This window comes from Manacus candei, unplaced genomic scaffold (assembly GCF_025592945.1).
Source record: "Manacus candei isolate 608988 ecotype Guabito, Panama unplaced genomic scaffold, ASM2559294v1 h1tg000011l, whole genome shotgun sequence".
Taxonomy (NCBI): domain Eukaryota; kingdom Metazoa; phylum Chordata; class Aves; order Passeriformes; family Pipridae; genus Manacus; species Manacus candei.
In genome coordinates, this window is record NW_026138059.1 from 14,457,596 (window position 1) to 14,482,148 (window position 24,553).

At 35.4% G+C, this 24,553-nt stretch overlaps 1 protein-coding gene across 4 annotated transcripts in view; it reads right to left on the bottom strand.

Annotated features, from left to right (window-relative positions):
* The window catches only part of HMGCLL1 (3-hydroxymethyl-3-methylglutaryl-CoA lyase like 1), a 73,784-nt gene that overhangs the window by 15,099 nt on the left and 34,132 nt on the right, over nucleotides 1–24,553 (bottom strand). For 3 of the 4 annotated variants that reach the window (XM_051777883.1, XM_051777886.1, XM_051777885.1), the window contains exons 6-7: nucleotides 14,113–14,176; nucleotides 10,727–10,915 (exon numbers count right to left, since the gene is read on the bottom strand). In XM_051777883.1, the coding sequence (XP_051633843.1) occupies nucleotides 10,727–10,915; nucleotides 14,113–14,176 (253 nt within the window). Of the gene's footprint in view, nucleotides 1–8,858; nucleotides 8,906–10,726; nucleotides 10,916–14,112; nucleotides 14,177–24,553 lie in introns of all 4 variants that reach the window. The other variant, XM_051777884.1, reaches the window with a different exon arrangement.

Below are 24,553 nucleotides of genomic sequence, written 5' to 3' on the forward strand. Positions count from 1 at the left end.
CAGACAAATGTATTTAACAAATGGGACCACAAAGGTCTTGTTGGAAAATTTAGCATCTACAGCAAAGATTCAGAACCAAGGAACAACCTCCCCTTAAGAGCTACGGAATATATGTTTTAGTCATTCATCTGTATAATTTCAAGGAAGTAGAACTTTACATTTGTGTAAAAATATAAAGTCTTAAGTACAATTCCAGGATGGGATTCCACAGTTAATAATTACAGTAACATGAGCAAAGAAGATGCAATGAAATAGGGCATCTTTTTGGACACCCTAGGCAGAGTGACTCTTTATTTCAAATAAAATTTTCATCACAATGTTCATTACAATGCAAGAAACTTTTTTAAAAAGCGTGACAATTTCTCATCTACCATTCCATTTTAACTGGATCAATTTTGTAATGCTCATCATATTACAATATCTTATCACATTACACTGCCTCCTTAAGAATTCTCCCTTCCAATATATTGACTAATTAAGTGGAAGCATTAAGGTGGGGAGCACAGAATGTAAACTGTCTTTCAAATATTTTTCCCTTATTCTAATTGAAGTTCCTTTTTAAGAAAAAACATTTGCAATGCTTGTCCAATGTATCTGCCAATAGTAAAGTCAGAACACTTTTGTTTAAAAAGGCATTCAAATTAGTACATTAGCTTTTGCTATATATGCACATTATATTGCCTTGCTAAATCTACTATTATTTTGTTCACTTGTTTTATTCTTTAGAGGAAAAGATACTACTTCAAATTAAAAATTCTTACCTATTGTTGCAACTCTCAGTGCAAGCAAAATTTAACTGTTATGAACACTGATGAGAGAAAAAAATCTTTCTTTCTCTGAGTGTTTATGCATTTGAAAGGACTCTGTTAAGCAAATCACATCATTTGTCTCTGGCAATCTGTTACCATATAGCACTCGAAATAAGCAACAAAGCAAAAAATTAAATAAACAAGCAAACATGCAAGCTGGCAAAATTCTGGAGTATATAAAACTATCATTCACTTATGTTTTAAAATTATAAAATGTTTTTATTTCTGAATGCCTGGCTGTTTCAATCTGTAGTGCAATATTTCAAAAGGAAACAAAAAGATAAATTACATAATTTGACTCAGGAGACTGGTTCACTGTTGCTTCTGCACAACACAGAAAGAAAAAATGATTGTCATATTTTCACTACTACATCAGTGTTGGTTTCCATCTTAGCTGAAGAGTCATCTTTAACTTATTCCACTTATGCAAATGCTCACTTGTTCTCATACAGCTACAAAGATACACCCAACACACTCATTTGGAGTGAGTTCAGAACTTCAGTCTATCTGGTCATAGTATCTCCAGATTTTTTACTGTTTAATTTACTCCTAAGAGCTTGTTTAAAGCCACCTGATGTATCTCAGCAATAGGAAGTAACTCTTCCTCCTTTATTGTTTGCTGGATGGTAACAAAATTCCTTCCAGGAGCTGTAAATATGCAAGAATGGCCAGAGATTTAGTTCCACCCCCTCAGCACAGCTGTCTGTAGAGCTGTCCAGAAAGGAAGGAAGCCTCATCCTGTAAACACTGCACTTCCCTACTGGAGACCCTGGGATTTGTGATCTCCCAAGTCTGTTCCTGCCATGGCAAACTCCTCTGACCCTTGCTTAGGTCTGAAATTCAGGTTCCGTGCAATATCCTCTTTTTCAGACAAAAACTAGACACACACATAATGAAAGGTCATGAAAAGAAACAATAATTTTAAGTGGGAACCACTGTAGTAGTTCTGTCCTTATTTTACACTTGTTATTAAACTTGAAGAAAAAACTACTTTAGGGTAAAAAGGGAGAGGGAGTATTCCCATCAAGGAGAAAAATAAACATGTCTAAAAGCCATTTATCTTCTTCTAGCTGATGTATACAGAGTCACAGCCTGATTAAAGTGCAATATGACTACAGGGATAATTTCTAAAAAACAAGTCAAGCAACACTTATAGAAATAATTTATTTTCAAAATACTTTGTAAGTTGAACAAGGAATTAAATTCTGAATAAAAACAGGTTTTTAAGGTACTTAATTGTATCCTCACCAAATTTTGAAATTTTTCTTTTACAATTCATTTTAAAATTATGTTGAAATATTGTATGTTATTTCTGTCACTGCTCCATATACCTTTTTAGTGTGCAGCATGTAAGCTCAAATCCCCAGGGACACCAGTAGCACATTCAGAACTGACCACAACCTCTGAAATCTCAGCTCCAGGGACATCCTCAAATGTCACTACAAATGCCACTAGGAAGGACAGCAAAAGTCTCTCTTTTGTGATGTTAATGCACAGGAAGATGTGCTCTTTTGTGGCTATATATATATATGACTAAGGAACTAAATGACATCAGGACTGGAATTCAATTGTCCCCTTTGTGTAACAATCCCTGGCACAGCTTTGGCCTGGGCTCCACCAAGCAATTTCTGGCACAGTCTAGGAACTAGCACCATCATTCACAGTTGGCAGTTTGGAAGTCCTGACATTTTTTTGGAGGGTAAGAATTTGATTTTCTGGATGCAATCTTTTCATAGCAACTGGCCATAGTGCCAGAGAGGCCAGGAGATACTAAGCCTGGCAACGCTGTAAAGGAGTGACACAGCAACCACAGGAGTGCAAATCCTATTCAGACATACAGCCTCATATCTAAAATTACTGTGACAGCTGATGAGACAGAAATTGAGGAAGAAATGCATGCTGTGGGAGGGGTGCTGAGAAGAGAGAATGGGGTGGGCTTGCAAGTGTGGAGCAGCTCTGAGATGAGCCAGTTGTATAGGATACTTGTGGAAATCCCATTTGATTTGTTGTGAAAGTTGAAAGATGTGGGAGAGACAAGCAAGACACCATAAAACTAAAAGGGGCAGGTAACAGCCGTGGAGAACTAGCTTGTCTTTCTGTGAATGAGAGATTGCTTACGTGATGCTGCCTAAGGCAGAAGAAACAATCTTCAGACCAGTGAAAATTCTTCATTTTCCAGTCATCTTGATAATCTAGATTTTTATTTTTAGGAATTGAATCAACAACTGTTGTAAAATAACAGTTATCAGTTCAATTTCTGAATGCTACAGGCAGTCATCTCATTAAACCTACAGCCAGTCACTATCGATCATGTAAAAAAAAAAACACCTACCTTTTTTATGCAATCCAGTTGAGGTACAATAGAAATATGTATGGGGAATTTGACACTGGTGTGCCCTCACCATTTTTTTAATGTATGCTACAGATCAGTGACTTCAGTTTTCCAGTGCTATATTTTCACAGCTTCTAAAAGTACTAAATATTTATTTTAAATTTGGCTTAGCATTTTGAAAACTATTTTATACTAATTTGTTCTATAAACACCTGAAATCCTTTTTTTGAAAAGCCTTCTTACATTTCCAGCATTTGGAAGTGATTTGTTTCTAGTCCAAAAAAAAATTAATGTCTGTCTCTAACAGAAAGAGCTGGATTACTGCCCAGTCCACTTCAGAACTGGATGATGCTGACTCTTAGACATTTAAATAGTCAAGTTAAACAAGACACAGTTGGGATGATAAAAGGAGGTCTGTAAAAAGACTATTGCTCTGGCCATGTGGACCTACAACTATCAAACAATGACTAGGAAAATAGTGAAAGAGAAAAAAAATTAACATAAGTGCCTAGGAAAACATTAGGATTAAGTGAATGCAGGAGCACAGTATCTGTTCACATCATTCTCTCTTCTTGGCAGTGAGTTGCCAGCACAATATTTACTCTGCTTGAGAACTGACAGAGGCAAAGAATGGCAAAAAGGCCTTACAAAAGAGAACAAAGCAGACACACTAACAGTCTGTATGCGGTATTACCCTAAAAAGCACCTATAATCTGCTGATTTTGTATCTAAATTATATTCTATGCTATTTTGTGTGAGCCTTGTTTACAAGCACTAATTTTTCCTCTTATTATCTGGAAAAAGGTGAAATAAGACAGAAGTGTCTTCTCATATTCTACTAATACTAATTCCTTTACCTTTTACAAACTATAGTTCCTGATATGACAACTAGACAACTAAAGATGCAGTAGAACAGAATCTGATGAAGATAAGAGAATAATTTAGAGTAAATTCTCTGCATCTGTTTGGGGTTTTTTTTGCATGGGAAGAAGTGCATTCACAAGAGGAAAAAGATGCACAGTAATGAAAGCAATACTGGAATGTATTTTAGGTCCTGATCAACCAAATCAGTATGGCCTTAATGGTGCTAGATTTAATCAATCAGAAAATGATCCATTTTCCATGAAGCTTGACTTGAAATGTACCACTGACACTGAAGAATCAAATGTGCAAATGAACACCACTTACAGGATGGGGAACTCAGAAATTAAAGCATTTAAGATGTGATTAGGAAAACTTCAATAAAACAACATTCCAACAAAAAAGCAGAAGCATGCAAGGACACAAGCACAGAAAAAGAGCAAGCAATATCTGGGCCAAATTATTTTTTTTATAAATCTACAGCTTCAATACTATTTGTACAGAAATGATCTTTGGTTTTTAAAAGCAACTTTGGTTTTAAAACCACTTCAGATTTTATTTCTATAGTTGTTGCAATGATTTCTCAATTTATATTGCATTTAGACCTAGAGTGATAAATACGTATGAATTCAATGAGATATAAAGAAAGATGCGTAGATTTGCATGTGGAAATCAATGTTTAAATATGTTTTAAAAGACAGTTGAGGTTTGACTGTAAGCCAAAGGGAAGTTTGTCTACTGTTCCAAGTCAGCTCTAGTGAGTTAATTTGAAGATGAGAATAATCTATACCTGATGAAGGATCTCTTTGTCTGATTAGTATACTGAAAGAGGTTTAGACTTCAGGTTTTTGGTTCAGTAACTAGGGCTGAAAGCTTCTGAAATTCAATCATTATATTAGAAGCAGCTAGAACAATGTAGATTTTTATTATTTGTTAATCCTTTATAATATATGAAGTTTCATTTAAAATGAAAGCCAAAATCCACAAACCCATACATATAGGCTATCTATCAGTATATGCATGTAAACAAATTTTTGCCTCACTCTCACTGCTATTTCAATATCCAATAACAAATATATTGCCCTTCCTATCCTAAAATGTTCAAAAAATAAGAATCTTGAACTAAGTCTACCATTTAATTTTTTCCCTAATAATAGTGTAGCAGTTGTAGTAATAGCAATGATTAATTTGCGAACTATCAGGCTATCAAGTTTTTCTGAAACATAGGGATAGAGGTAAAAAATTTTCAGTTCCTCAGAAATTGCATACTATGCACATTCTGCAAAAAGCAGCAGAAATTAATAAAAATACAGTTACTACTTCTTCTGTACTGATCTGAGGAAAGAGCAAAAATTGGGCTGCTATATCTTTTGTACTGATCTGAGAAAAGAAGGAGTGGTGCTGCTTGTTCATTTGCTTGTTGTATTATTTTGCTGATATTACAGGCAACAATGTAAAACCAGTACCTATAAAAAGACCAAAAAAAAAAAAGAGAAAATACTGGAAAGCATTGGTCAGATTTTTAGCATGAACACCTATGTTTTTATTTTCTTCCCATATGTAGGTCTGATTTATTCATTTGTGCAGTATGTTTTTTCACTTACAAAAGTAACTAGCTGACTGCTCATAGTAACAATATTATTTGATAAAATGCAAGTGTGTTGCTACTTTACCAAAGCAGACACTGTCTTTTAAGTTTTCTTCCCAGGAAGAAAATGTCTACCTTGCAGCCTGGTAAATTTTCACAATTGACCTGCCATTTTCCTCCTAACTTATCTGCTTTCAAATAGAGTCTTATTCACCTGTCATGTTAGCTTTCAATATTAAACAATTCTACTCACTTTCTTTCCTAATATCACGTACTCCTTCATGTCTGCTTTTTTAATTACTACCTTTAGCTAAGTGCTATGTCATTTTCATGGGAAGGGAGAATAAAAGGAAACAGAAACAAAAAAGCAAACTGACGTTGTCTAAAGAATTTTGTGTTACTGCCAACAGCTCTTTTAGTTTGCTGACAAATAATTCAAAAGCACTGTTTACACTTCAAACCCAGAAAATACCTAGGATAAATTAGTTCCTACAGAAACCCAAAGGCAGAAAGCTATAGGAAGACCCTTATTTTAAAGGACAGGCATGTTGTAATAGTCTCTCGCTTTACTTAAAATTATATGTATTCCTGTACTCTTATGTTTGATCCCAAACTTTTTCTTTTGCATAGTTTAGAATATTACACAGATTTCCACTTACAAATTCTGCCAGATATCCTGTTTTTCAGAATTTTTCACAAATGTAAAATTTGCAAAACCTAATTTCTACACTTTAGAACAACTGCCCTTAACATGAGCATCATGGTATTGCAAATTATTCATTTAATCAGGAAAACCTAGGACCCACAGGCCCACTGATCCACAAGCACAGGCCTAGGATCCACAACCACACTGATGGTGCTTTCCAGTTTGAAAAAATTCTGTTTCATAATTCTATTTGTTTCCTGCCATTTAGCCAACTTTCCACTTATTATATGCCTCCACGCCTTAATATTAACTTCCAGTACAGGACACTATAAATTGTTTTCTGAAAAATCAAAGCATATGATGGCCACTGTATATCCTTTGTCTTCCTTGGCAGTGACTGCCTCAAAGAATTCCAGCAAAATACTGAAGCATGACCAGCCCTTCCTGAATTCTGTACAGCTATTCTCAGTCAAGCTGTGTTTTCTAATATTTCCCTATCTGAACCCTGAAATTAGTTTCTGGAGATCTCTTCAAAGTCTTCTGCAGCTTCCTGGCATATATTTGTAAACAGCAGAGAAAAGCAAACTTGTGAGGTTTGCTGAAACCTTTCCACTTCTATGCTCTCAAAATAAGAATGCAAAAATATTAACATTTTTTCAATATCCTAAAAAATGTGCATGCTTCATATAGCAAGTCTTTCCCACCTTCACACTGTACTACATAATGACTTACAGAGTGCCAGGCTGTGCAGGTGAAAAGAAGTGGAGGGTTACAGGGCTCAGATAATTTGACTGGGCATGTATGTATTTTGATCACTTGCCCACTCAGGTAACTTAGCTTTTTTATCTCAAAATTACATTCTATATGAAGCTCAAAATCTATTCTGTTTTTAAATTTCAATTTCAAAAATAAATTCTAAATCTTCATAAAAACTATTTGTACTCGCACTCTCAAATTTGGATTTTGCAGTCTGAACCTTGAAAGTTTAATTAGAGGCTTGCTAAATTCTTTCTAGTACTAAACTGGGGATTTTATTTCAAAATTCCTGTTTTCTGGAAAAAGAACTAATAAAAAGTGGTTTCATTTGGCATGTAATCAATCTCATTCATTTCACTGTGTCCAATAAGGTGGAAATGATTACACAATGTGGTAAAAATCCTTGGTCCTTGTCAGTCTTGTTTTCTTTAAGTTCGTATTTGATCCCAGTAGTGTAGGGATCAGTTCATACTAATGAATTATGATAGTGATTTGAATTTGATAAAGTTCTATGGGACTACCATGAGATTGTTTCATTTATTGAGGTATCACAGCCAGCCAAAACTCCTCTTTGCCTCTTAGCGTATTCTTTCTCATGTTTGTATATGTGCTATGAAGAAAGACAAACCTATTTCTGTCAACTACACAAGCTTTAAGGGAAAAGATTTCCATAACACTTCCATTAAAAACTTCCCTTTCTTACCCATTCTGTACACACAACAAGAGTCAACTGTCAAGGAAACTCGAATCGTCTTAGATCAATGGTCTACCTTACCAGGGCCTCTGCAGAAGTTTCCTGACCCATCTTTTTACCCTTCCTTGGAGGTCTGTAATAATTTCCTATAAATGTTTTACTACTTCTTTTAGCTACATTTTGTTTGTCACATTAGCTAAGCCACATATGTAATTTTACTCAGAATACCATAATCTCTAACTAGATCTCCACATCACTTCCCATCTTCTGAATTTACCTCTTTGGTCAATTTATACTCTGGTATTTTTATATTAAACCATTTAACTAAGAGCCAGTCATGTTTGTACTTTAAATGTTTATTGGTTTGTTTTCAAGCATCACTTCATGTTCCTCACATTTTTACACAGATTCTCTTCATAAAATAAACTTCATTTTTCTAGGCAATGCTTTCTATTTGTATTACTCACTTTAGCAACGCAAAAAATTACTTACTCTTTAAAAGATGGCTAATCTCTCTCCCATCTTTCACTACCTATCCTTTTGCTAAAACAACACACATAAAACTGAATGCTAAAATTGCAAGACCACTGCCCTGCTAATTTCTTATACAGATACAGCCTGTCCGTTCTAGATGACTTTGGATCAGCCCCAACCAGAAGAAAATATTCTGGGTAGTATAATCCTGCATGGAACAATGTGATCTTTATAAAAAAATCACTTACTGAATCACCAGCACCTCTTTCCACTCTTAGGAGATCTCCCATCGAAGCAATGCCTGAATTAGTGCAGAGTGATTTGTGGCTTTCCAGCTGTCATTCATTAATTCTTAGGAAATACAATATACAATACAATAGTACTCAGCTTGAGGTTGTATTTTGCAATGTCTTAGGAAGAGTGTAATTTGTTTGCTGAATGTTCTTTAAACTTGTTTTCAAACAATCACTGTAGCCTATTGTTTCTACAACCCTCCAAATACATTTCAGTCTTGATGAAATATTGTGTCGGTCACACAGACCCATAAAGGGGGAAGGGTAAGGAATTGTGTCTGTGGAGAGTTTGGGCTATGAAACAACAGCTGAGTTGAAAACAAGGGTTTTTACTCCAGTGCTTTGCTATTCCTGTATCTTTGGAAGAAAATACAGGAAAGCCTGACAGCAAGGGCCAGAAGTTACCTGGGCACGCTGATCCACTGGCTTTGGCACTTCTCAGCATGGCTGACCTGTAAAAGTTGTCCTGTTTTAGAAGGAGTATTGCTTAACTATAATTCACTGAGTAGCTGCTTTGTTTTGACCTGAGACAAGGGAGGATGTTGTGAGGTGCAGACCACATTGGAGGATCCAAGAGCCTGGGGATCTACCTTTAGAATGAGCCAAGGAGCAGCTTACACAAAGCCAGTCAGAGAGACTGTGTAATGCCTGCTTCATCAAGGACTTTTGGCAAAATCTGTGACAAGTTCAGCTCAGCCAAAACCACGGCACCTTTAGACATGCACTGTAGGAGAACTTGAGCACAGAGGGAAGTTTTTTTCTGGGTCTCAGGCACCCCTGGCTTCCCAGAAATCTGAGAAAGTTGCATAGGGGTTTCCTTTTAGGTCTTTTGCTCTTTGAATTTACATGTTAATTATCCTAAACTGCGTATTAGGTACCTAAGAGCTTTTTTCCCTTTAAGTCTTACAAAGTTGATTTCAGCAGTAAATAAAAAGACAGAAGCAAGAGGTAAACTTGAGACAAGAATCACAGCAAATACTGGGGTTAAAAAAGCAGCCATTGTTCAGTGTTTAGTAGGCACCATGACAGCAATTATGTTAAGGAAGGATTTGAAAAACAATGCTTCAAGTACTTTTATGGCCAACTCCTCCCATGCTCAGGGGTTTTCATGCTTTTAGCTATTGCATCTGCAACTGAAGCTAACTGTGAAATTAGCAATTTATTTATCCCATGATACATACACACGCAATTGCAACAGTAAAAGTGAGTAAGGGTGAGTGCTGTGAGTAAAAGTTAGAACCTTTTTTGCAAGATTTTGTCCTTCACTATATAATCAAATACCTGTGGATTCCCATATTGAAACTTTCTTTGTTCCTTCTTGTGGCTTATATCACTAATACTGGTAACACAACTGCTGTTATATCTAAACAACATAATATGAGCTCTGCCAGAATAACTAAGGACAAAGAAAAGTTTCACCTTCAAAATGGCTGCCTGAATTACAAGGAAGCAGAAGATGCCATTAAGTATAAAATAGAACAATAAAGGCCTACAATTTGTAAACAGCTTTTGATTCTGTAATACTTAGTAAAAACTGGTCTCCTTATGAATACATGTGCACATTAAGGTATTTTTCAAGATTATATCTTTACAAAAATGACATTAGAACCTGTAGTCTCTTTCTTGCATTATGTCCTATTCTGAAAAACATATCAACATAAGAAAAAAAATCTCTTATGAAAATTAACTATTTCTGATTATTTAGCCACAGATATGAAAGCTGATTAAATACAAGTTGTTGCTAATCTTACTTGGAAGATATAACTGATTAAAAAAAAAGAATAATGAAGGCATGTCAACAGCAGTAAAATTATCTAGACAATTCTGTGTACATAATTACCAATAATCTGAAATCAAGATGTAATTGTGCATTATTCCATTTTTTATCTAGACACCTTTGTGAAATAGAAATTTTAGTTTAGTGGACCACAAACATACAGTTGTTTCTAAGAAAAGTGGAATCTGAAATAGCAGAAAAAATTAATTTTATGTCCCTCTTTCATCTAGTATCAATGGAATGTAGTTTCCACTGTTTCTTAGTGATTTTGTATGAAAGTGAAGGTAATAAATAGACAAGGATTGACATTTTCTGGTAAAAGCAACCGGAGTAATACCTATTGACAAGCTGATGTGAGAGTGACACTTTCTGAAAGTTTAGTGAGTGCCTTTTCCTCTTCTAATGATCTTTTTAAGAGCAGCATTTTTTAAAATTGCACATTTGAATTAAACTAAGACTATTACTATTGTATGTATAAAAAGAGAAACTGAGTTACCTGTATGGCTGTGAGGATATTGGCTAACGCCTGACCATACGTGTCATGACAGTGAACAGCAAGAGCGCTCAGAGGAATTTCTTTCATAACAGCTTCCAACATTTTTTTCATACTTCCAGGAGTCCCCACACCAATTGTATCTCCCAGAGAGATTTCATAACAGCCCATACTGTACAGGCGCTTAGATACCTGATTAGAAACAGAAAAACATGAAGAGGTCAAGATAAAAGAATGTAAAATATCGTCAAGAATATACATTTAAAAATACATATTTCTGTACAGGTTTCAGGTTTTGACCTACTAAGGTGGATCTATCTATCACACACACTCTATTCATTCTTGAAAATTGTCATCCGAGAAGATCCCATAGATCCTCTTATTTTAAATTTATAGTTCTGCTTCTGTACGTGGAATAACCAACCAAGCCAAATCCATCAAAAATTTGCTTTTGGCTCTCCCACAGAATCCAAGTAAGCAAAATTTTAAAACTACAAATTTTCTGTCAAGTCCTTTCCCAACATTTTTCTCTCTCTGGGGACTCCCCAGCTGTTTGGTTTTCTTCGTGTAGTTTTCAGCTTATAAGCTGTGCCATTTTGTTTGCTTATTACATGAAGCCAAGCACATGGCCAAACTAAGACAATAAATAATTAACAAGAAGCCTGATTTTGCTTTCTCTTGGTGCTTAAAAAAATCAATAAAAACTGAAGTTTTAACATGTTGCAGTCAATATTAATTTTGCTATATTAATTTTGTTTGCTTTTCATGAAATCAAACACTAAAATACCAACAAAGCAAAACTGCAACTTAATTAACATTCTAGTCCTTAAGTTTTAAAAATTTTCTTAATACCAAACAAAATCGTATACAAATAGATCTTACTTATGTAAGTAGAACCCTAAATATTTCTTTGAGGAGTTTTTTGCACGAGTAAAAGAACTGAGGCCTGGCTTCATAATTTTTGCATGAAGAGAAACATATATTCAGAAGCACAAAATCGTGTTTTCACCGACAATATTGCTTTGGAAATTGAATTCAGGATCTTTCCATCTTATTTCTGTTGAATTTATTTGGAAACATTTCACCTTACTTTCAGCTGCTGAAAATGTTTGTCCCCTTTAGGATTCCCCATTGTGTATTAATGATCCCAAAAGACCACTCCACTGGAACAGAATACCAGTCTAGATTTTTAGAAATGAAAAAATACAACTCTTTTCCAAGACATCTTCAGTTGCACTGCACTCTGCTGTTAAAGCAATTCAAGGACTGCATCAGTGGGATTACTGTGAATATGTCTGAGGAAGCTGACAAAGTGCTGCACCAGCAGTCTTGGAAGTGCTGGATTAATATTGCTGTTCACTTAATTCAAAGAACAGCTGAAAAAGAACTTCACATTGTCTGAATTGCCCTGCTTAAGGCTTGGAAGTGCTATGACTATTGCAAATGTAGTAAAACTGTGCTTTAAAGTCAGGCTCACTGGTTCATATCAACACAAATTCAATATACATTTTAAGAAGGGGACAATCACCAGATTGCAAAAGGGATTCTATCACATGGTATATTTTTATATCATCAACACATGGCAGGCATTTTAACTAGAATACCGTTGTAAGAAAGAACACAATCATCTGCAGTTAGGGGTGGATTACATCGAGCTACTCCCCAAACCTCAGCTTTTCTTTAAGATCAGGGTAAAGGAAGAAGATGGCTTTTTTTTTTCTCCTGTTCTTTCTAATTCATGATTCTAAGTTTTTCTAGATGAGCGTTTCAGTAATAACTGAGACTATATAAACTGCTAGAAATCATATTGCATTCACTTCTTTTCCATGTTGAGTCCTTAGGTCTTTCAGCCTTCTGAAAACAAAGTTCTGAAAGATGAAAGAAGAGAGGATGAAACTCTGCTAACAAGTTCATCATCACCACTGATGTCAGGATTTAACCTTAAAGTGACTCTTACAAAGAGATCTATACTTATTTTCAAGAAGAATGTGCATGCTTGGAAGCTGAATGGAAGTTTTTCAAACTGAATTTTCTACTTTACCATAGTAGGAGGCAGCCCATTAGTTATGTCTTTGTAAGTTTTCAACCTGGATTTTTGGGAGGAGGGTGTGGGAGAAGAGAACACACTGTTTTGTCGGTGTAATTAGGATGTGATTATGAGCTTGCAGCTTTGTTGATTGAATGGCATTGTGTTCTGCACCACTGAGCAGTTTTACTATGCATGAGTCTTGTGCTACTCCCCTTGGGAAAACTGCCCTGACACCAAGCATTGATCAAAGGAGCTCTTCGTGCAAGGGAGTTAAAAAAAGAAGCCTGTTGAGGAACACGATAACCAATATGTCATCACTGCTCTAACTAAAGCTAACTAACCTTCACATATTAGAACAAATTAATTTAGAAATACTGATTACCTTTCAAATTAGCTACTTTTTTTCAAATATGAGTATGTGTGGCTGCTGTGGGAGAAGTATTATACCAAGTTGCTTATGGAATGTATACTAGAGAAGATACAGGAGAAGAGGACCTGAAAACCACCCATGCAGAACATAATATATTAGACAAATGTGGACTAGCTGCTAGGGCTACAAAGTAAAAGACAATTGTTTGGTTATTCTGCTAGATCAACAAAAATAAGTGATTAAGTGTAACAGAGAAGACAAGTCTATCCCTAGGTGGAAGGCCAGTGTGTTCTGCCTTCTGCCTTTTGAATTCTCTCTCCGCTTTGTTTTTTAACATCCATTTCAGCTTTCATACCCTCTTTGCCTTCCTACAAAATTTTACACTTGTGTTTCACTCACCTCCCTGCTGGGAAAAAAAGGCTGCATTAAGATATCTTCTTCCTTATCCTTTATCCTAAAGGGGAAAAGGGGGCAGGAAGGGTGGGTGCAACTTACTCCATCATGGCAGTAGAGCAATTTAAGAAGTCATATTGGGGCTGAGTTTTGGCTCATGTATCAATCACATGACACTCACCTGAAGCACATTGTAGCAGAGGCTCTACCAGCTGACAGCACAGTATGCTTATTCCAGTATAAAATGGATTTAAAAAAAAGAGGTGGTGCTGGGAACCATCTTGGACAACACAGTCTACTGACATATGTGCTAGAGTCTATTTCCTTAAGCATTTCCTACTTACTTTGTAGAGGAAATAGAACTTTTCTTTTTTCATGACTGATAACAACCAAAATACACTATTTTTCTCATATTTGACTGCACATGGTTGAGTGACGTTATGCACCCAGTTTTAGCATTAGGTATATTTTGTCCTTGTTTTCCTTAATTTTTATCCATTTAAGATCTTTTTATGATTAAGTAGAGAACATGACTTATAGACATTTTAAATTGTATTTTTGAGTCATTAAAAAGACAAGCCAGAAGTTCACTCTTACTTCTGCCACTTTAGCTGGTGTGATATTTCCTTCATATGGGCATCCCAGCGCACACGACACATACCTGTAATAGAAAGAACACACAATGATACTTCTGTTTTATATGTATATATCTACCAAATGCATGTATTCATCCATGTGACATTTAAAAATGGGTTAAATATAATTTTTAATATTTAAGACAGTCAATGCAGAACAAAGATTTGAATGCAAAGTTAAAATTAAATCAGAAGAAAATAGCAGGTTTGTTAATTTTCCTTTTAAATCACAGCTTTATTTACACCCAATGTATGTCACAGGGTGTAAAGGACTGGCAACGAAGCCAAGTTAATGATGCTGCAGGAGACTTCATTTTTCTTGGTATTTCCTTATGAAGTTGCAAGAGGCAGCTCAAGCTTTGCCTTGCCTAGCCCACAGAAGGTATTCAGAGGAAGATACCACTTTCTTCCTTGTACTAGCTACTCAGATCAGAGAAAGCAACACATGGACGCAAACAACTTTTAACAACCCCACCATCTCATAAGTCATCAGAACTGTGGTGAATGAGGTAGTTTCCATCCTCTCTCTCTGTATTGGCATCTCTGTCCCATTGCCCCAGAAGAATTATAGCTCCATTGCAAACTGCAATTTAGGTAGGCCTTGGGATAAGAAGAAACTGAGAAGCCAAACCATGTCCCTCAGCAGCTACTGGCCCCATAAAGCACAGAAATTGAAAGCCACAACCAAACTTCCATTGTTCAGCCCTAATGCTCTTTTAGCATAGGATTTGGTTTAAATTTCCCCTTTTTAATGACAATTAAGAGCCATGAAATTCTAATTAAACTTCTAATTATTTATCTTAAATTTATTAGGAATACGATTAAACTAACCAGAAACAGCCAGTCAAAATCAAAAGTGTGACTCTAAAAAGATTTACAACAGATTCAGAGGCAGGCAGAGTCCCAGTGGGAGGTTGCTTAATTGCTTTACAGAAGAACAAGAGCCTTCATCACTCTCCTGTCATTCCCTTTTGCTCAACATTGAAGGATATAATGTAAAATTATACACTGTATAATGCAAAAGGGATTGAACAGATGCCAGTTTGTACGTAGTCAAGGTTTGCAGGGTGAAGGATGTATTGTTTCTTTGCAGTTGAAGGAGGAAGTGGTTGATAGAATGTGAAATTAGGATCAGTAACAGGCAAAAAGAAATTGTGAAAAAAGGTCCATATTTTAATGCATAGAACATATTACCTCCCTTATATGAAAGTATGATCTTGGCACACTAGAAATAGCAGCAAGAGTGAAACAAACCTTGAATCTAAAAAGAACTTGATTAGCCCTGACAAAGAAATGGAAATTAATTTTGTTTCCATGAAAGTGGTTGGGTCCATTACATCTTGCTCATAATTTTAGTCCAGATGCCTGTGAGGCATGATTTCAATTATCAGTATGTCATTATGAAAAACAGCTTTTTTGAAACTTGGCCACAGAATTCATTAGATATCAGCCCCAATTATAGATGCCACTGTTTAAATTTCAAAATTATGAATTTTCTTATCTACATTAAAGTCAAAAAAGTAGCTACTGTAAACAGTTAAACACTGCCCCAATTTTCAGTGACACATAACTCAAAAGCAATTCAGGATAATTTCCTTATTATTTTTTTTATGCATACAAAGTTTTTCAAATTAAACTAAGCATGAAAAATTTCAGTCCCAAAGGATTGCTTTTTACATAATACTACAGTGCCTAGAGCTAGCAAATACATATACTTACTGAAATTATTTTCAAAATTAGCCACACCACTTTTTTATGAAGTGATCAAGAACAGTCCTAAATACTAAGTAAATGCAAAACATACAGAACATATGTGCACATGTTCCCTTTATTTACATATATCTTTACAGGTTTCTAATGGCTACATATGTCAGACCAAGAAGACATGCATTTGGTAGTAATAATATGGCATGAATGACATCTGGAATGGAGTAGGGCAAACAAAAGCAAAAGTAGACCAAAAGGTATCTAGAGAACAAGGGAATACTCCCTGTGGTTCACACCAGCGAGCAGATTGCCTGAGCTCACATAATTCAGCTGGGCCTGCTGGGGTATGAAAGTATGTGGTGACCTGAGAAATCTGCCTACTACAATACACAAATCTGTTTGAGATTATGAACTCTCCGCATACTTACACCACTGTGACTAGACTTACATTTTAAACAAGGAAAATATGACAGATATATTTGGGCATCTAATATTCAATATTAAACTGGAGAAAATAAGGATCACTGAAAGAATTTGACAGGAAAAGAACTTCCTATCAGAGAGACAACAAAGTCCTGTGGACAGTGAAAGAACAATTCTTCAGTAGAGTTCATCAAGAATGATCTTGGCAGAATTTTATCTAACATTTTCATTTAATGAATTGGAATAAAAAGTAGAAATGTGGTGATAACATTAAATTTTTTGGCACTGTCAATAAAAAACAAACCAAAAAAAGCACTGAGATTCCACTGAAAACGGACAGAAGCAATAGAAAAGGGACTCAGTTGATGGCAATGACAAAGAAAATGAAATGCTCAAAATGAGGAATGCGGTCCAGACATATATCAGGATAAGCATTTTTAATAGAGGACATTATAAAATATAAATTCCTTTTGACAAGATCTTAGCGTATTGTTACTGGAAATAAGAGATAAAATTTGAGCCATTTGTAGAAAAGTTCATACAAGCTGGAGCATATGCAAGCAAGGGCTGAGTAAAACTAGGGATACAGAGAGCCTAGCATACCAAAAGAGAAAATACACGTCTGTGTGAAAGAGGGAAGATAATCATATGTCTGCTCTGAGTATTTGCCAAGACATCTACAGTGAAGGCAGCGCTGAGTGGGATGCTTTGTAATTGCATTTGTGTGCTTCCAAATTAATAAGCAAGAGTGTGAGGAACTAAGTTTCTCAAGGGAGGTAGATCTGTTATCTACAGATATGTTTGGCTGCTACATTTTTTTTTTCAGTATGAAATAACCCATAAGGCATCAAAACCACAAGAGAATCCAACCAAAGCAGAGCCCCAGGACCTCCCCCCACACACTTCCAAAATGGGAGACAACTTTGAAGAACATGCTGAAGAACTGCTTAGAAAGAAGAAAATGACCAAAACAGAGCCATGGAGAGAAACAGACAATAAAAATTTAAAGAACAGTCTGGTCAACTGCAGCAAACACTACTGACAAGTCAAGAAGAATGAGGAAAGACTACTGTTTCCGAGATCTTGTCATCAGGGAGTTTGGTGAGAGCTGTTGCAGTTGCAAGCAAGGAACAGAAGCCAAAGTGTGGGAGTTATAGGAGGGAATCACAGAAGAGGGTCCCCAGACAGTAATTATAAACAACGCCTTCAATGAGTTTAGGAATAAAGAAGAGATAGGCGATGAGATACGATATGAAGAACCAAGTAGGGTCAAAGGTGCAAGTTTTAAGAGGCAAATGCTTGCTTATACTGCAAGTGGAAAAGAGCCAGAGGACAGTGAGAAGTTAAGAAAGAGAATAAGGGAGGGAAGAAATAGGAGGAAGAACAGAGCATGGGGTCACTGGGGCAAGTGGAAGGGGTACACGGAAAGTCGACAAGAAACTTCTGCTGCTCTGACAGTAGAGGAGAAAGGATCTGGGGAGGGGAGAGAGAAGAGAGTGACAGAAGGAAAAGGATACTGTATCTATTTTTCTTAGTGGAAAAAGCAAGATCCTACATGAAGAAAAGCAGCAGAGGAAAAAAGAAGAGTTTGAGCAATAAGTTGCAGAAGCAAGTGGGATTTAATTTGGGAATTCAATTAAGTTGGAAAATACAGCTGTTTTCCAAAAAGATAGCAGGACTGAAAGAAAAAAATACAGTGTAATGAAAAAGAATATCCTAATCTCAGGATATTCACCAGAGACACTCCACAGTATGAGAGCAGAAGCAAACTGGGAGTTCACAAAGCAGATTCTGCAATGGAAGTGTTTAATTCTAAGTATGTGCTTAAGTCTCTGCTGAATCAAGGCCAGATGTAGCTTAACTACATCTTCAGCATGCCATCAAGAAAAGAGCCCATTAAACCAGGGTGGAAAGAAGGACCTTCAAGCGAACATATCTATACAGCTGCTTTAGAAACACATGGGTATATGATGTTTTGTGAAATCAGAATTTCTCCCTTTAATAAAAAGTGATAAAAAGAAGTTTTCTACTTGTTTCACCTGGCAGAGTTTTCCCAGTCTCTTCCCTGTTCTACAGATTTCACTGCAGGTGAGGATCATTTGGTCTTCTACTGAATTGTTTTCTGTGCATATAAAAATAAAAAAATAGACAACTTTACTGCATAATATTTTGCACAAAAATGCTGAACAGTCTCTGGGGATGAAGAGAGAAGGAAGAGGAAGAGAGTTTTCAATTTCTTCCAGTAAGCCGAAACCAAATTGCAATGCTCCAGAAATGGTATAGACAGTATAAGGTCCCCAAAATCAAGGTCACTAGGAATGGTGATAAACACCACACCAGCCCAATGCCTATGAAGAGAAGAATATAAAACCTCAAACAGGGTAAATGAGCAAACTTTTCTTAACTAAAGGGCGTTAAAAGGAAAACGAATCCAAGCAGAAACTGAACTCCATGTTGTAATCAGCCCTTTGTCAGCTTGTTTCAGCAAGAGTTCCAGAGCCAGATCCACAGCTGCTACCACAGCTGGAGGCATGGAGCCTCCTGAGAAGCCAGTTGCAGACTCAGATGCTGCTGTTTCCTGTTTATTATTATAGTGTAAGTTTGCATATAATTTACCATGTTCACTGCAGATGTATTTATTTTTATTGGATGTTTGTGCTAAAATGTATATGCATCTCATTTGGTGAATTCATAATATCGCGGTTGATATATTCTGTCTCTTTTGCAAAGCAAGCCATCAGTTGAAAACAGGCAATCCTTACAAGGAAGAGAAGAGAGCAACTAGAAACAGAATCTCCAAGCCAAGCCCAAAATGTGTAAATAAGGCCAAGATTTTTTTCCCACATTTGAGTTTAAAAAGAAAAAAAAAAAAGAAAGAACCTCTCCATGTATTTAGTACCCAGTTACAAGTAATATATTTGCTATTCACAGTGAATACTAGAGTAAAAAATATTTGTGACTATTTTTAGAATGCCTAGAAAACACTGTTAAATTGTGAACTATGTTCTAGAAAATAACTACTACTCTAAAAACATAACCAAACAGCTACAATAATGAAGGGCCACTTTACCATTTGATTTTTTAATAACTACCTCAAGTTATCTATGGAGTAATACATAACATACTAGCAAAGATATTGTATTGTAACCTCATAATTTCATACTAACATTTCAAGTCAGATTATTCCCTTTAAGAAGAAACACGCAAGAAATGTATTCCTCCTTTTTTCTTTTTTTTAAACAGCTTTTCTGGCCCAGTAATAATATTTTCTCTCTGCAGGTACAAAAACAACAGGTAAAAGTTGATATAGCGTTACTCCTAAACCTCCCCCCCCTTACATAGTGCAATCATCCAGTATGATAGAGTTAGTACAATGGCTCCAACAACCTTTTCTTAACCTGTTCCCAGTACAGAGAAACGTACCAACTCCCCACATCCCAGAAATCTCTGCCTTCATAAACTTCTCCAAGGGACTGTGACCAGCTGGCTTAATACTGTGTAACCCTGTAGGTTTGTTTACCATTCACATACTAAAATGTGTTGCTTCCAAGTCTATTAAATGTTCATCTACATTTTGTTGTTCCCATAACCTCAAATATAGGCTCACTTATAGTGACACGAAGGTGTTTAATTGGTTTTACTATCTAGAGAAAGGATAACGGGCATAAATCATCCTGCTATCAATATAACTGTGACTGTGCTAAACTACAGTGTAGTCTTAAAAATGGGCATTTTAAAGCAATGTGAAAAAACACATGTATTCTAGCCTTAAGTATTCCAGAATACCAGCAAACACAAGTTCAAGTGTCTGTATTCATAAAACACACTTGAATTGTATTGATTTTTGCAAAACTGAATTGTTGGAGTTTATGTTATGGTACTTCTTATTACGTAAAAAAAAATACAGTATTGTAAGGCCATATAAATATCTTAAGTTATTTAGGATGAACTGTAACAAAAGAAAACATAACATTGTTGAACCGAATTATAAAGATCAGATGGTCTTGATAATCAGAAGTTTTAGACAATTAACATGTTTCTTTATAAACAAAACAGACATCATTATTAGTTTCTGAAATCACTTATTATAAAGTATATTAAAATAGAAATAATGTGTTCTTCCACATTTTTTTTGCAAATCAAATCACCAAGGAATTACATATATTGTAACCTGTAAGCTTTATTACAGCATAATATAAAAGGTAATAACAGAAATATTGGACACAATAGTTTGTTTGGCATCTATTTGTCACAGAAAAACATATTGCTATATTTCGAGTATATCAACCAGTATTTGAATTCTATACAAACACAGGTGTAAGTCAAATACTGATAAATTTCAAAATGTTTTTATGTACTGTAAACTTCACCATTCCTAAAGACACAGGGCACAAACAAAGGAATTACATACACCAGTTCAGAATTAATGTGTGATTACATAGGCTTTCACGAAGCAGCAGCTTTGTAAGGAAATGCTTCTAGAGTTATTTTACAGCAATCATTTGCATCTGTTTTCACACTGAGTCTCTAAACATTTGCACAAATGGCCTTAGAAGAGCTATTCACATGAAAAATTTTCAGGTCTGGGACATAAATACAGCTTTTAGTTGCTAATCACGGAGAAGTGTTCTTTTAGTAGAGGAAAAAAAATTACAACCTTTAAGGTTTGTATCCCCTGTTCATTTTTATTAGGACTAAGACAGTTCTATACAGAACTGAATGTTTCAGAGGGAGATAGTTGGATTTTATTTCATTGTCACAGGACACAAAGTAGGTTGTGAGGTACCATTCGTTGAAAAGGAGGAAATGCAAGTCCTTACTTCCTTACTGTTCTATTGTACCAATTTCAATTAATTCTTGTGTCTTTTTAAATTTTGGAATAAATTAACTTGGAAGAATCTAGTATAATCAGAATTTACTTGACATTTTCTTCATATGTACAATAATGATATATTTAACTTAAAAGACAAACCAAGCAACTATTTGCAATTACCATTTGCCACCAATGTTTATCAATCCTGGCTATTTGACTTAATTTTTAACCACAGTAACTTGTGATATTTTTAATAGTATCTTAATTATGCATTAAAAGATGCAAATTTAAAACCAGCACTATTTTGTGTTACTTCACATGCAAGACATGCATAGTAGTAATTTGGTGACCACACAGTTCACAACTGATTTGGCTCAGTGTCTTCACAGAATGTGTCCAAGGTGTTAATGTAAAGTTCTTATGCATGTACAAAAAAATAAAAATAAAACCCCCTTATGATGCTAATAAATAGTCTAACTTCTAAGACCATACGCAATATTTCAACTCTTCATAAACATTTGAACTAATTTAGTAAACATTTCGAAAACTGTGGACTGTGCTGCAGTTTTTAAATGTGACAGCTGACAGCATAAATTTTCTGGATGATGACCGAGTCAATGTTAGTGCAGCTGTAGTAACAGTAAGACATGCAAAAGCCTAAAGTTTAGTTTCAACTGCTTCAGTGCATTTTTCATAAGATTCAAGGATTGCCAATGATTTATGCTCACTGCATAAATTTTAAATTGCCAGTAAAAATAGGAAATAAAATTTGAACCTCTTAAAATTATTTTTGGAAGTATTTTTCAACTGCACAAATAAGGGGTTAGGGCAAGGCACTAAATTATCCATTTCCTGCAAATAAATAATGCTTTAAACAATAAGTGTTTTAGAAAGGAAACAATCTCTGTATTGAAATGAATACAAATACAATTTATGCATATTAATATTTTTATTACTTAAGTAATTATATAAAAATATTTAGCCTACAAAATTTATATTAGAAGCCAAAACGTGTAGTCCTGGGAGCTTGCTTGAGGAAAGGCTGCAGGTTTTGGCCATGGTTCTTTAAATTAGCCAGTCTCTAAAACAGTGATTAAAACCAAAGTCCACAGAGTACAAATCTTTGTCCTTAAAGTCCACAGCTACATTTTCTGTTACCTTGCAGCACAAAGCCTATTTCTTCTATCTGTTGTAATTTACACAAATTAAAAGGTCCTAATCCTCAGCCTATGCACAGGCTGGGATTCATCTGTTCTTCTGATATCAAAGATAGTTACCTACAGCCTATGCCATCTATAGAATGACCAGCATTGGATAGGACCTATGCTCCTTTAGTCAAAAGGATGGATCATCCAGAGAGTGTTTCAACTTATCCTAAGGCAAGTACTTTAAAAAGCACATACAGTGAACCACAGCCTGAAGGCTGCCTAATTCCCTATAGGTACTACAGGAAGATTTAGGATGACAAGCTCAGGCTTGTGTGGTCATGCTCAGATCTGCCTCATGTTACATCAGCAGTTGTAAACAATATATAACTACTTACAGTAAATAGAAGCCACACAACAAAATAAAACCTGAAACTAACCTTCTTGCAATCAAATAACAACCAGTCAAACCACGAGCACCTATTCAAAATACTGAATGTCAAGAACAACTTGCCGCAAAGCCTTGGCTGTCTCAGCATTTAGAGAATTTTGCATGGAATGGGATACCAAAATCCCATTTATTTTATCTGTCACTAAAAGCAGCTTCTTTAGCCATCAATGAGGAGGTTTAGAGACATAGCAACACGACCGGTGTGATCAAAGCAATGTCCAATTTATTTTTAAATCAGTTAACTTTTATACAGTTCAGTTTGCTCAGGGTACATGCTCACAACAAGATGATTGGATAGCTCAGTCTGTGCACGCGTCTCATGCTCTCAGTTTATTGGATCTGAGGCTCTGTCCATGCGACCTGAAATCATTCTTGGCATAGAAACCTCTTTCTAATTAATCTGCTTTTAGGGGTTTTTCCTAGATCTGCAGGTGTACTTTTATTTCTAGGTTCTGAAAGTTTTCTTACTATAAACATATTATGTTCTCAAACCTTATAATTAGACACACAGTAACAAGTATAAACATCACATATTTTCACACAGTCTATAAGTATAAACAATACAGCTTGTCACTTCCATGGCAAGCAAGGTCTACAGAGTGCAGGAAAAATTGTTCAGAGAAATCTCTCTGTTCCGGTGACATTTAGCAACAGCTAAATATGGGATTATAGATCATAGGCCTTATTAGTTAATTTGGTTTTGACTGCTTTATTTACAGGAAAAAGTCACCTTGGTTTCTGTGAAATCTCATTTTAAGTTTTTACTTTCTGATTATCTTTTCACACCTTTTTTCATTGAGGAAAAGAAGCCCAGTGTTTTATCTCATTAAATACAATGTAAAACTTCAGAAGTCTTCTACATGTACTGCAATTTTTGGGAGGTAATGAACTACTTTCTCTCAAGTACTAATGAAATCCCTATGGTAGTGCAAGCTTTTGTTGGCTGTTACTACCAGAGAAGATTATGGTTTAGTTTTCTAGAATTAAGCTGGAAATGACAGTCTGCTCCATAATCTCTCTCCTCACAAGCAGCTGCAATGTTGTAAACAGATTTACTCACTTCATGGATTTGCCATTCAAAATTGATGCTTCTTCTTTATGTGTATTTTTTCATTTTTTAACTAATTAAAAGTTTTAAGTCCACCTTCTAGAGCCCTGTTCAACTGCTGAGAGATCTACAATTAAAAAAAATTCTTCTGAATTCTGTATTTCTATATTCAATCTTCTATTTTTTTCATCAAAATTCTACTCAACAAAAGACAGTACAGTGGAGCTTAAAAGAAAGTAGTGAAGTAGATGGACACTAACCAATCCCTTTTTATTATTATTCCTGAGCAATCATTCTGTCTCAATGTGTCCCGGGGATTCCTGTAACTCTGCAACCCATGAGGAGTGCATCTGAATGAGTAAGAACAGGCAGGAACAAGAATCAATACTTGGCAATTATTCTCTTGAAAACATATCAGTCTAGACTCTAATCCATAGCAATATTTTATTCCTCATTAATTATTATTTTGCCTCCTCAAAATCTCCCTGGGAGGAATTTTTTAAAAGAGTACTCAAAGTCCAAATGTATGGTGTTAACCAGTTCTCTTTTATCTTCTAACTTATTAGGATGTTCAAAACATTCTTTTCAATATTTTCATATACTGAAATCCATGTTCAATGTATACTCAAAATTTCTCAGTTACAGTTTGTTGTTATGAAATAAGGCTCCATATTCTGCCATTTAGATTCTCAGCAGGTTTTTAGCAGATTGGCTACTTTATTATTGAGTTATAATAGATCCCCTGGAAAAATACCAGCAGTTCTCTCCTAAACTTTTTGTTTTGTTGAAGTGTAGCATTAGTCCATCATCTTATCT